Here is a 13471-nt window from a genome sequence, read left to right as displayed (position 1 = left end):
GTTAGTCAATTGGGCTCCAAAAGCCAGTCTTTCTGCTACATAAAGCTGCTTCTCTTAATAATCCAGAAGCTCCTCAATGACAAAGGTGCGTGCTAGTGGAAAGAAGTTACATTTCTTGAGGCAGGAAACATCAGCTATGTGAAAATTAATCCAATTCTGCCCACTTTACAGGATTAGAGAGAAAACAACCACCTTCTCAGCACAAACACTTCTATTCTATACAACGCTCCCACACTGCCCTGTGATACAGCCCTGCGGAGCCACGTTGTGTGTATAAAGTCATGAAAACCAGAAAGGCTCTCATTCAGAGAGGTCATAAAGAGCTCAAGAAATGCTCATTAACTCTTTAAAATGTTTTGTGTGCCTTTCCCTTTTCCTGCAAGAAGGCTGATACACTGATCCTAACATTGTAACTATCCATCACCTTTGTACAAGGAGCTAGCTATACAGAGTACATAAGGATGAAAAAGGAAATCAGCAGATTCCTACTACACCAAAATCCCATAACTTCAAACTACAGAAAGAAACATGCTGTTACAGGACAAGTGTACTGCATTGGATCCTCTGGTAATTGAGGCTAAAATGTTAATTTCCCCCAAACTTCCAGTTGATTATAATGCACCATTTTGAATAACAATCACAGCTCTTGAGAGGCCCCCAGGATCATTCAATTAAGAATTCATCCCTGTTGGGGCCCCTGGGTGGCTCAGTTAAGCATCCAACTCTTGATTCTGGCTTGGGTTATGATCTCAGGATTGTAGGATCAAGACCCACATTGGGCTCCATGCTGGGTCTGGAGCCTGCTTGGGATTCTCTCTCCCCCTCCCCACCCTCTCTCTTTGCCCCTCCCCTCCATCTCCCTAAAAAAAAAAAAAAAATTAAAATGATAAAAATAAGTTTAAAAGGAAGAATTCATCCCTGGAGATCCCATTGGATTAGGGAAATGTTAAGACTCAATTAAAAGTTCCTAACACTCAATGAACTGACTGTTTTCCGTAGTCTGCCAGTCATTTTAAAAACTGGATTTAGGAAGCGATACCTTACACTTACTTTATCACCAATGCTTACAAACAATTAAGATTCTTTAGGTCTTGGGGTGCTGGGCTGGCTGTTGGTAGAGCATGCGACTCTTGATCTCAGGGTCACAATTTCAAGCCCTACATTGGGTGTGGAGCCTACTTGATTAAAAAAAAAAAAAAGTCTTTAGGTCTTATCTCTGAACAAGATGAAAATTAAAATTTAAGAGCCCAAATCCCATAGATTGCGCAGCCAAACCAAATCACCACACAGGAATTCAGGTGCTTGAGAAACTAAGTTCGATGGGAAAGGAATGATAAATGTATTTCCATACTAGGGGTTTATGTAGTACAAGTACTGTTCTTGAATCTCTGAAGAGTTCATACTTTACAATAAGGTTATCTGTTAGTTTTCATATTCTGAGTACAGTGGCTCCTCCAGATTTCTACTGAGATTTGGGTAAACTTTGGTTTTACCTGCTCATTTTACTATGCTTCTGGTAAAGCTAAAAGAAGACATTATCCTGTAAGGATAGCCTATATCCCTTCTTGTGTCACTGAAGGTAAAATGCTGAACTAAGTAAAACACAAAAGGAGTAGGAAAGTAATGAGGTGACTCTTCTTGCAAGTGTGAGAGAGAAGCTACCTCTAAGTTTCTGGGAACCAGAAGTGTGTGATTTTGGCTTTCCATAACCTCAACTGCTAAAAAAAAAAAAAAAGTAATACTCTAGGGGTGCCTGGGTGACTCAGTCAGCTGAGCATCTGACTTTTGGTTTCAGCTCAGGTCATGATCTCAGGGTCACGAGACTGAGCCCTGCACTGGGCTCTCTGCTTAGCTGGAATCTGCTTGAGATTCTCTCTCCCTCTCTTCTGCCCCTCCCCCCACTCTCTCTCAAATAAATAAATCTTTTTTAAAAAGGTGATACTCCATTTATTGCTGGATTTTTAAAAATGGTTCTCATGAAAATCAACTGGGTTTTTAAAAGCTGGTAGCTCAACCTCTCAAAAGAATGAAAACCTAAGCTGAAAACATCAAAAAAGAAAAAACCACCATGCATGTTGAGGTCAAAATAAATATTTTAAAAACCTTTATCAAGTATGGAATGAGCTTTTTGATTTTCTTCTAAATAACTTGAAGGAAGTTTTTGCATTCTAGGCCTATGTCCCAAATGAAAATATAAGCCCAAAGAGAGGTCTGACCTATGGTTACCACTGATATGCTGCAAAGTAGCAATGAACATAAATTTTCATAAAGCTGATTTTTTGCATGTATTAAAATTAAATTGCATTATCATCTAACATTCAAATTACTGTGACAAGTTTAATATTGCTCCACACTCTAACTTAATTCCATGCCAGCTGTTTTCATCTCAAATAAGGTCTACCAATACGTTTTGTGAGGCTAAGATGGTAATAATATGTTGTGAATCTTAAACTGATTTTCAAAAGGATGCACAGGTTCACATTTCCACATCTATAGAACTTTATTAATAAGCAAAACACATGTCAGCATGTTTTTATATATGGGCAAGGACATTCCTGTAATAATAATTGGCACATTATCATCTAACAGTTGAACTTTATCAAGAATGAGATTTAAAAAAAATACACTAACATTTCATATGACTATCTGAAGAATAATAAACAATTAAAATAACATTTAACAGCAGTTTTAAAATATAAAAGCTCATTGTTTACTATTTACCAAAAGCTGGAATCATTCCAATACAACTTCTATTAAAAAAAATAAAAGAAAAATAAAAAGATACTGTGCATATTCTACAGGCCTGACAAATGGGTTGGCTAGGAAAGGCTGTGACAATAATTAGCTCCTGACCTAATACTCCAGTTCCTTCTCTCAAAGAGCAGTGGGTTTAGGCAGTCAATTCTCAGTAAAGTTACAGTTATATGTAGGGTGATCATGTAATTTATTCTCTAAATTAGGACACTTTTGAAAGAGGAGGCACTATTTAAGCTGAGAAAACAGAAATAATCACAACTGTTTCTGAGCAAACTCAGAACATATGTCACTCCAGTTAAATAACGGTATCAGAAGCACTATTGTTACTTTTGTGCTTTGGCAGGCTACAGAAGAATTGAAAAAAATGTTAAATTAAAAAAACCTGATTTTTTTTTCTCCAGTTGGACTTTTTGGATTTCACTTTTCTTGTTGTGGACTGTTTTGCTGGAAATGTTAATGATTACGGTCTTAACAGGTTAAAATTTATGAACCACCTCAAAGGCATGGGAGATTATCTCACAGACTCAAAAGACTAGAGATTAGTATTTTTCTATTAAAAAGAGATTTTTATTTTAACTGAGTATAATGGGGTTTGTCTTTTAATTTTAAATTTCTAATTTCAATCCTGAACAAACTATACAGAAAAATGTATTTTTATCTTAAATTTAGTTGATTACACAGATACATGAAAATGGATTATCCTAGCCATAACTAGTTATTCAAATATAACAGAAATAATTTAATAAATATTTGCATTAACTTCCAAGCCCCAGTTCACATTCATTCAAAAATTATTTAGACACCCTAACAAAGATTCTGATTTCAAACTTTAAGACAGAGTGCAAAGGCAGTTAAGCACCCCCAAAACACAACAACAGCTGTTCTACCCAAGCTCACAGGAAATGAAAGGAAGTATGCAGAATTTGATAGATCTAGAAGAGAATGTTAAATTTTTAAAAATAATATTCTATGCCCGACTGAATGATGAGATTTAAAGCTACCACTGAATTGTACCAATTATAGAGGATCAGGTAACATGCACACCTGAACCTTATAGATTTGAGGGAGAGGGGGAATCAAAGCAAAAAGTGAAGATTTTGATGTTGGATCAAAAGTGACACAACCATATTCAGAAACCAAGGATAAATACCACAAAAACTAAAATATTACATTTTAATAAACTGATGTTAAATATTAAATAGCTCACCGAGTAATCTAAAATTACTATGTATGATAGCTTAATTTCATTTAAAAATTATCACAAAGAACAAAGTACAGGTAAATTGAAACTTCATATGAGATAAAGAAGAGATCTAGCAGGAGATTACATTTCTTATAGATACATTCTAATTTTAATTTCCAAATCAGGCAACTATATTAAATATTTTCTTTACCCCATGCTAGTTTGATGTCAAGGGGTGTAACACAGGTACTTCAATCAACAATAAAAATTTTATGTGGGAAAGGAGAATGAATGAGAGAAAACAAAAAATAGGAGGCTCAATTAGCAAAACAAAACTGCATGTTTTATTTATCAAAGACAATGAAATAAATCAGAAAATACAGAGAAATACAAAAGAAGTTATAAAGCATAATTTATTTTTTCAGAAATGGAAAAATGTCCCTGAATAGTTTTAGATGTATCTTTGAGAAGTAGTCAGTGTCTAATAATAAAACAAGCAACCAATTTTATATGTCCTGAATAGATTAAATGATTTTTAAGTTTAAAAGATAACATAATTCCCATCATTTTTAATGTTGGTATTCAAAAGCAAAAATATAACTGAAAACAGATGAGACATAGAATGATTTGTAAAATGTAGTAGTTTATGAATGTAGATTCCAGTTATAATAATGGTCACATACACACAAACTCCTGCAACACACATACACACACCACACCCCCATATTCCACAGACACATTTCCATTAACTTGAAAACAGATTATTTTGCATATCTCAATTCAAGATATGATTTTTATAGGTTAATCCTACAATCATAAAGCAGAAGCTATTATTAGTAAAAGTTTTTATTTTCTTCATTTAACTAAACATCTAAAGAAAAAATTATTACAATGATAAATGAAAGATATTTTTATTGGCTTTTAAAAGACAAATGCAAATGAGAATATCTTACTCAGAAAATTAATTTTCAAAAGTGTCTTAAATGAAATAAATATAATATCTAATACAATCTCTTCCTGCAAGAATCTCTAAGATGGCAATGCTATAAAAACCAAGCTTCTCGACTGAGAATCCCTAGAACTGGCATGTCCCTTAAAAAGAAAATAAAAAAATTTTCTTATAAAGGACATGTGGAATACTCATTTTTTAAAAATCTGTCCTAAAACAAGCTATCTTTAACACTCAAATTTTCTCTATATATTAAGTTCACTTAATTTTAAATTAATGAAAAGATATCCAGACACAGTTTCTAAGAAAACAACGCAGAAAGTAATTTATGCATGGTTATTTACAGAAAGAGTTTGCTAAAGAATAATGTAAATATCATGTTCAAAAATCTGACAAAGCTTTTCTATAATCAGCACTGAAGGTTTCAAAAACTATATATAATAAAGGATATTTCATGTGTAGAGTTACTAGATGAATCTAGGAGCCAGAAACTAAAGCATTTGACATGGTTAATAATTTCATTTTTATTATACTAAATGTCAGGTCAGAAGTCAATGGCATTTACATGCTGGAAGACTGTTTCTCACTCACCTCTTTCAATTATATCAAACACTGATTAACCAAATATGACTGGACTTTACTGCTACAACTTTATGGTTTCTTTCAAGTATATGCAAATCCTTTACATGGGCACATATGCAAATGTGCAAAACAAATGAAATATAAATATTGAAGAAAATTAACAGAAATGGCTTTTAAGCATAAACCATCCTGCCATTCAATACTGAAGATCTATCTTTTCTTCACTAATTTGTCTTCTGCTTTTAGTAGTCTTCTATGCTATTAAAGTTGTAGGTTTACAGATGATCTGGAAATTTCACATTGGTATAAGAAAACAATGGTCGATGCAGTCTAGGGACAAAGAAAGAATTAGTCTTAAAGTATATTAAGTTGCAAAAATTTAAATGATAGTACAATAAAAAAAAACATTTTATAGTAGTATTACATCAAGCATACAATGTTCTTTTGGTAAAGATAACATAAAATAGCATATATCAGAATTTATTCCAAAGTTTAAGCTTCTATATAGGAAACCATCTAGAAAATATTTACATTGTATTTTGGACTCTTGAAAATGCAAACAAGGTAATTACACTGAATATTCATAGAATATCATTTAAATTAATAAAATTACTTTGCCTTTTATCTTACATTCTGATACACTCTTACTGTTACTGCTTGCAAAGCATTTTAGTGGTTAAAGAGAAAATGTGACACCTTCTAGATAGAGGTAAAAGAACATTTAAAAGGATACTTTAATATTTTCCAGAAATACAACTGTATTCATTGTACTCCTCAGTAGAAATAAGTATATTATACTAGATTACAAAAACTCCTGTTATAAGGTTTAAACAATCATCACAAACCATACTATTTGTAAAAAGAATAGTTATAGTAACTTTGAAAGATTTTGTACTTGTAGATACATCCAGTTAAGTGTTTTAGCACTTTGCTTATATAGTTCAAATACTTTAAAAGTTCAAATCATTTATAGACATGAAATATATGACACTTGCTTTAAAAACAGTATAGAGGGAGAAAATATTTTTAAGTCATATATCCAGTAAGGAGTCAATATCTAAAATAGTTTAAGAACTCTTACAATTCAGTAACTAAAAAAAACAAACAATCCAATTAAAAAATGAACAGAGGATCTGAACAGACATTTTTCCAAAGACATACAGATGGCCATCAAGCATATGAAAAGATGCTCAACATCCCTAAACATCAGGGACATGCTTATGAAAAACACAGTGAGATTATCACTTCACACCTGTGAGAATGGCTATAATCAAAAAGATAAGAAATAAGTATTAGTAAGGAGATGGAGAAAAGGGAAACCTTGTGGAACTGCTGCTGGAAAAGTAAACTGAGGCAACACTCTGGAAAACAGTATGGAGGTTACTCAAAAAATTAAAAATAGAATTACCCTATGATCTGGCAATTCCACTTCTAGCTAGCTATCTGAAGAAAACGAAAATATGAATTCAAAAAGATAAATGCCCTCCTCTGTTAACTGCAGCATTATTTACAATAGTCAAGATATGGAAATAACCTTAGTGCCCATTAGTAGATGAATGGATAAAGATGTGGGGTGTGTATGTGTGTGTGTCTGTGTGTGTGTATATATATATGTGTATATATAATAGAATACTATTCAGCCATAAAAAAGATCTTGCTATCTGTGGCAATATGGATGGACCTTGAGGGTATTATGCTAAGTGAAATAAGTCAGATAGAAAGACAAATATTACATGATTTCATTTACAAGTGCAACAACAACAAAAAAAAACAATAAAAATACAAAACAATACCCAGATTCACAGATACTAAGAACAGAAAGGTAGTTATCAAAGGGGAAGGAGTCTGGGGATGGGAGGCCACAAAATGGGTGAAGGGGATCGAGATGTACAAATTTCTAGTTACAAAACAAGTATGCCATAGGGATGTAATTTACAGCACGGGGAATACCATCAATATTATATTAACTTTATGGTGACAGATGGTAACTAGACTTATGGTGGTGACCAATTCACAAAATATACAAATGTCAAATCACTATGTTGTACACAAGAAACTAATACTGTATGTAACTGTATTTCAATAACAAAAAGAATCTGTTATAGAAAATAGAGACATGAGGTCTCCTCATGTGAAGAAACTACTAGCTAGCTAGCTGCATGCAGCCTCCAGAAACTCACTGGATAACTAGTGAGACAACCTCTACTCATTTCTTCATTCCCATTTATTCAAGTTGAAGGTTTCATTATTGATACAAACTGACAGTCATTTAGGAAACAACATCAGAGCTCCTATTTTCTTCACACAACTTTTATTCTTTGATCTAGTTTGTTAAGATTAGTGCATGGAAAATTTCTTTTCAACCACAAATTTGTGTTTTGTTTTTTTCAACACATGTCTGTGGATTTCACATAGTTTTGTACAAAATGCCCATCCTTCTAAGTGCTTTGTCATATTTTGTTTTTCAAGCCTTTAAATCGTGTGCTAATGGTTACTTACATCCTGTGGTTAATCTTTAAAAAAGTTAAATTCTGACTTCAAAATTTTTTATTCATCATATATTTTAAAAATTAAAATTTATGAAATTCAATTTTTAAAAATCTTAAAAAGTTCACAACTTATTAAGTCTTGAATGCTAACAGTATAGCCATACATTAAATATGCTAGGTTTAAAAGTAAACAACATGAGTACACATAATATGCATTTTGTCAAAATGAATACATGAAGGGAATAGAGTTAATGTATTAATATTTCTTACCTCTATAATAAGAAGAAATACCGTGTTCTATGTGCAGCTGCCATACTTTCAGACATGTTTCTGACTTTTAGATAATTAACAAATCCTCTGAAGAAAAGAAGCAGGCCTGGGAAGATTAAAATAATACAGATACATTGTATTCTTATATGGAAGGAGCATCATAAATTTAAAACAGGCAATTATAAACAAGATCCTCTTGGCTTAAGGAATTTAATCTGTAAGACTCTATTCATTCCATAATGTATTTTATATTATAATAATACCATCATGAAAAAATATAATAAAAGTTTACTGCCTCCCAAAATTCTTTCAAAGTCTAGATGTATCGAAATTAAAGTAAAAATTGAAGTAAATCCAGCCATGAAAATCCAGAATTACACAAAAATATATTTATTCCCTGATTTCTTTACATAGCAGTTATCTAATGCATTTAAGCTGACTCAACTCAGAGAAATCCTATCTTTATATGAAACTTTTCAATTAACACAACTACTAAGAAAACTAAGACATATTTACTGATGTAAAGTATTCAAGAGAGATTATATGTAAGTAATTTGCTAACAATTGTGGGATTAAAACCAATAAGCCTGTCTAGCAATATCAAGTGGCTGTATCTGTGAAATCTGTATTTGAAGATATGTGTTATGTAAATAATTTTAATTATTAGTTCCTATTTTCAAGTAATAATAAAAGACTATAATACAAATTTACATAACGAGAAGCAAGAAAGAATTGGGAAGCAACCACTAGTGATTTCTTAAATGATTTGGGATAAATCTTACATCTCTCTCGGTATTCTCTGTAACAGGATTTTTAAATAACAACCATTTATATAACAGGTATCCTTAGTAATTAATAAAACAATGCCTGTGAAATGCTTCAACGTTTCAGATGACAGGTAAGTATAAAAAGCATTAGCATTATTAATAAGTTCTTTGATATACTTATTAAGCATAGAATTCTAAGGGAAACATTTATTAACTTCAGTAAATTTTTAACTAGGTTACAGGCAGTGCAAAACAAAAACAGAAAAACAAAATAATACATGCATGTAACTTTCCTCATTGAAAGGAAGACTCTGTCAATTTAAAATACAAAGTCCCAAACTAAACTTGTACCTCAACTCCAAGACAGTAAAAGGTAAAAAAAGGTATGGTTGTAATAAAGAGAAAATATAGAAAATATACAAATAATGACTTAAGCAAGTGATACAAATTTCAGCTAAATCTGAGCCGATCTGTTTCCCATATCCTAACTCCTTCCATTTGTGACTCCCATTGTGAATTCCACTCTCCTGCCCTTCCAGATGCTATTCAAAAGTAATGGTATTGTGATCCAAATGTAAAAGTATTACACACACAAAAAAAATGTAAACAAAAATTATTTGTGAAATCCCTACTTTTGTCTATAAAAACTGCTATTTCTAAGACTATGTGGTCCTGCTCAGGCATTTTCTAAAATAAGCCAGTTCATAACTAGAAACCAATCATTTAGCAGCTATGCTCCTCAGTGTTCTACAATGTACTCAACATTCTTCTGAGTATATGTGAGAGCAACATTTTCATCATGGATTAAATTTTCACAATTCCCTAAATGCTAGATTGTGGTTCTGATGTGGAAACGGGTTGTCCTCTGCATTCCACTAGGCCCTAGAGTTGTCTTCCTAACATTCAATCCTTAACATATTTAGAAGCAAATCTACTTATTTAATATGCTTAAATACCTAAGACTTTCTATATTTTTTCACTTTTAAGTAAGAAATTCAACTATGAGCACAGAATTCAGGTAGTGAGAACACAATTAACAATACAAAAAACTGCCTAAACCGTTGTTGGAGTCTGGCTCCCTAACAAAATCACATCAGAATAATTTCACTTTAATTGTTAAGATAAAGAATACAGGATTTTAGTTACCTTAACTGACCACTAAGAATTTGTTTCCCTAAAGATCCTAAAGATCCAAAACTAGGACTGAACAAAAACTCAAAGAGAACACTGCCACCTACTGAAATGCTATTATTTTCTGGTACAATTATGTTATTAGAGAAATGTAGGCTTTAAATCTAAGTAGAGAGGATATTCTTCATGTCAGTAAATAAATCTGGAATGTGGATTAAAGGCATCTGTGATTTTGAGATTAATTTATCATACATCTAAAGTGAAAATCACCAGGGAACAAAAATTGGAAATCCATCAATATTAAAAAAAAAGACATGCCTTGTAAAAAGAAAACTCAACAGAAGTACTGTGATCGTTAGGCATGAAGCCTTTCCTTATTCTGGCTGATTAATGATTAATGCAGGGTACATTTCAAAAGTATAAAGAATGTTTCAATGTTCCAAAAATAAGAAAATGCATAGAACTTCCAACTATCCTATTCTCAACATATCCTAGGATAGTTAAAAGAAATTATGCATGTATACTTTCCAAATTAAATGCTAAAGATAATATTTTAAATCATTTTAGGATTTTCAAGTTTTGCAATATTCAATTATCATCCAGTCACTGATTTTTTAAATTGACCAGCTCTGGATTTTCAATCAGAAATCTAGAAATCAGTGTATAATGATCCAAGTAGCTAAGATGAAATTAAGTACGTGGATATGAGAATTTTACAGTAGAAAAATTATTTCCATGTATGTTTCAATACAATGTATTTACATGTTACAATTTGAGGGAAATAGCAAAGTTAAACTAAACGCAAATTAAACTGAAATGCATTAGGAATAAACTTACCAAGTACAAGAAATATCCACCAAAGCCAATACTGTCCGTTGAAATATCCAGTAAAATAATCAGAAAACTATGAAGTGAACATAAATACATTAACCATATTTATGTACCTAAATATGAAAATCATAGATTACTCTGAATTTTAGAATGATTTACCTCAAATAATTTCCTGCACTTAAAACAACACAAAGAGAAAAAAATGCTTAATGACACACATAATTATTTGAGGAAACAAACCCTTCAAAATCTTTTACATGATAACTTATACAAACTTATACAAACTTAGCAAACTTATACAAAATATTTTACAAACAAGAATCAATTTCCAAATTTTAGGAAAGGTAAATTCTATATATCTGAATCAAATTTTCTCATTAAAGAGTTCACATGTCTGTTCTTTTTTCATAATCTCTCAAAGCCACAACTACCATCCCAAACACACTACGGCAACCTGCTGCTTTAGATATTAACACCAAAAGCCACATTAGTTTAATCTTATCAGATGGGGATGTTCAGCTGACCTCTAAAAAGAGGAGCTTTTGACCTTCTGTACACCCCCTACTGTTAATCACTGCCAAGAATACTAGGCACATAAAGACCCCCAACTCATTAGAGTCTTTTTATTTTCAAACTAGATGCTCCCGTATTCAGTTCCCAGCAGTGAGCTGAGAACAGCTAACTGAACCTTGAAGTGGCATTTCAACAGCTCCTATCAGTGACCATGGTAGATGGTTTTATATTCTCTGTGAAATGAGAATACATACAGGCAGATAGATGGAAGGCAGAGCTTGATGATACTGAACATAGGTATCTTTTCCTTGATGAGCCTCTGGATGTCATGATTTATTATTTTAAAATTTCTCTAAGAAAACCTAATATTCTTCAGTTACTTCAGATAATTTTTCCCTAACGTCTTTTAGCACCTAAACCATGTTCCAAGTAGTTATTTTTTTTAAGTGTTTAATATAATCTAGTCTAAAACTACTAAAAATTACTACTCTCTTTTAATTCATTGGTCTTCAAACAGATTCTGATTTAACTAAAAATCATTCTGTCAAATGGAGATTTGCCCTCAAATCTGAAATTAAAAGTATCTAACTTTATTTTGGTAATTATTTCCAACTATTCTTTGGTAATTTCCACAAAAGCTTAAAAATCCTATAGGTTTGGTAATAATTAAAATACTTGTGAACACTGTCACTATTTAAAAAATAAGTCACAATTAAGGAAGCGTATGTATTAATGACTACCTAAATTTGTTTTTTTAAAACTTTTAAGTATTTCCACAGGAAGTATTTATAATTAATAAATGAGCCATAATCTAAACTTTCAGTTTAGAGTTTAAAAATTTCAAAGATTATGATTTTTAAAATACCATTAAAGATGCAGATCCCACACACTCCTACATCTTTAATATATGTACAAGGGAGACCTAAACAACTGGGAAAATATAATTTGTAAAGTAGGACTGCATTACACTTTTTTAATCAAGTGATTATTAGAAATAAAAGCTTCTCCTGCAGTCTATAAGAACGAAAAGGAAGAACCAAAGCAATACATTTTTAACTTTCTAATTTTTAAATATATTGTAGACTATATTTAAAAAAATAATATAACCTGGCAAAAGGCAACCAGAAAAGAACATCATTCTTCACCAAAAATATTTACCAAAGCTAGTCTTTATTCCCAAATGCAAAATACTACTTTCACCTTGCAATTAAAGGAGACTCACTATGTAAAAAGGAGAAACTAATAAGCTTTTGGGATCATTACTGAGTTAGAAAAAAGGTTTTAAAATACTAATAGTCACAAGGCTAAGCCAAGTTGGGGTTTTTTAATGAGTAAACCAATCATGTTGATTGGCCAATCACAGGATGCAAAAATCAAATTTTGGAAAATAAATTAACCAACACTAAGAATTTATCTAATTTTATTTTATTAATATAACACCAGTATTTTATTGTTTACATCCTTGTCTACCTTTGAAAATAGTTTTTAATAAAACACATATTCATTCTTAAACAATAAAAACATCAAAAGCCTTAGACAGAAATAATACCAGGATCAGCTACAGATATTTACATTAAATCTGAGTGTCATGGCAACTCAGAAACAAAAAGAAAATCTGCAGTATGATTTATAAATTACTTACTGTCTAATAAAATAAAACATCGGGCTTTTAGGAGAAAACCTTTCAGCACTGAGCTCCACAGGGCATTTATTGCTTGTAGCATTATAATCAAAGTCAAAGTACAGTGTCACAGAAGCCATACAGAATTTGGAGAACAAGCACTGAATTGAGACCAAGCTAGATTCTATCTAATCCACATATAAACTGTGGGGCACTGAGCAAATTATTAGACTCTTTTAATTCTTAGCTTTGTCATCAACAAAGATGGATTACCATGAGCACTGCTGATACAAGTAGCGGTCAAGAATTCGGTGTTTGTAGCAAATTATGCTTGAAACATAGTAAGTACTCAAAGAAAAGCAGCCATTATTATTTGAT

At 31.7% G+C, this 13471-nt stretch overlaps 1 protein-coding gene across 1 annotated transcript in view; it reads right to left on the bottom strand.

Moving 5' to 3' along the window:
* Positions 1-2481: 2481 nt before the first annotated feature.
* NDFIP2 (Nedd4 family interacting protein 2) overlaps positions 2482-13471 on the bottom strand; it is a 73793-nt gene continuing 62803 nt past the window's right edge. The window contains exons 8-10 of the mRNA XM_025982357.2: positions 10966-11032; positions 8231-8336; positions 2482-5801 (exon numbers count right to left, since the gene is read on the bottom strand). Coding sequence (XP_025838142.1) covers positions 8233-8336; positions 10966-11032 — 171 coding nt within the window. The 3' untranslated portion in view covers positions 2482-5801; positions 8231-8232. The remainder of the gene's footprint in view (positions 5802-8230; positions 8337-10965; positions 11033-13471) is intronic.

This window comes from Vulpes vulpes, chromosome 6 (assembly GCF_048418805.1).
Source record: "Vulpes vulpes isolate BD-2025 chromosome 6, VulVul3, whole genome shotgun sequence".
In the NCBI taxonomy this organism is placed as follows: Eukaryota; Metazoa; Chordata; class Mammalia; order Carnivora; family Canidae; genus Vulpes; species Vulpes vulpes.
This window is presented reverse-complemented; position numbering and strand designations above follow the sequence as displayed.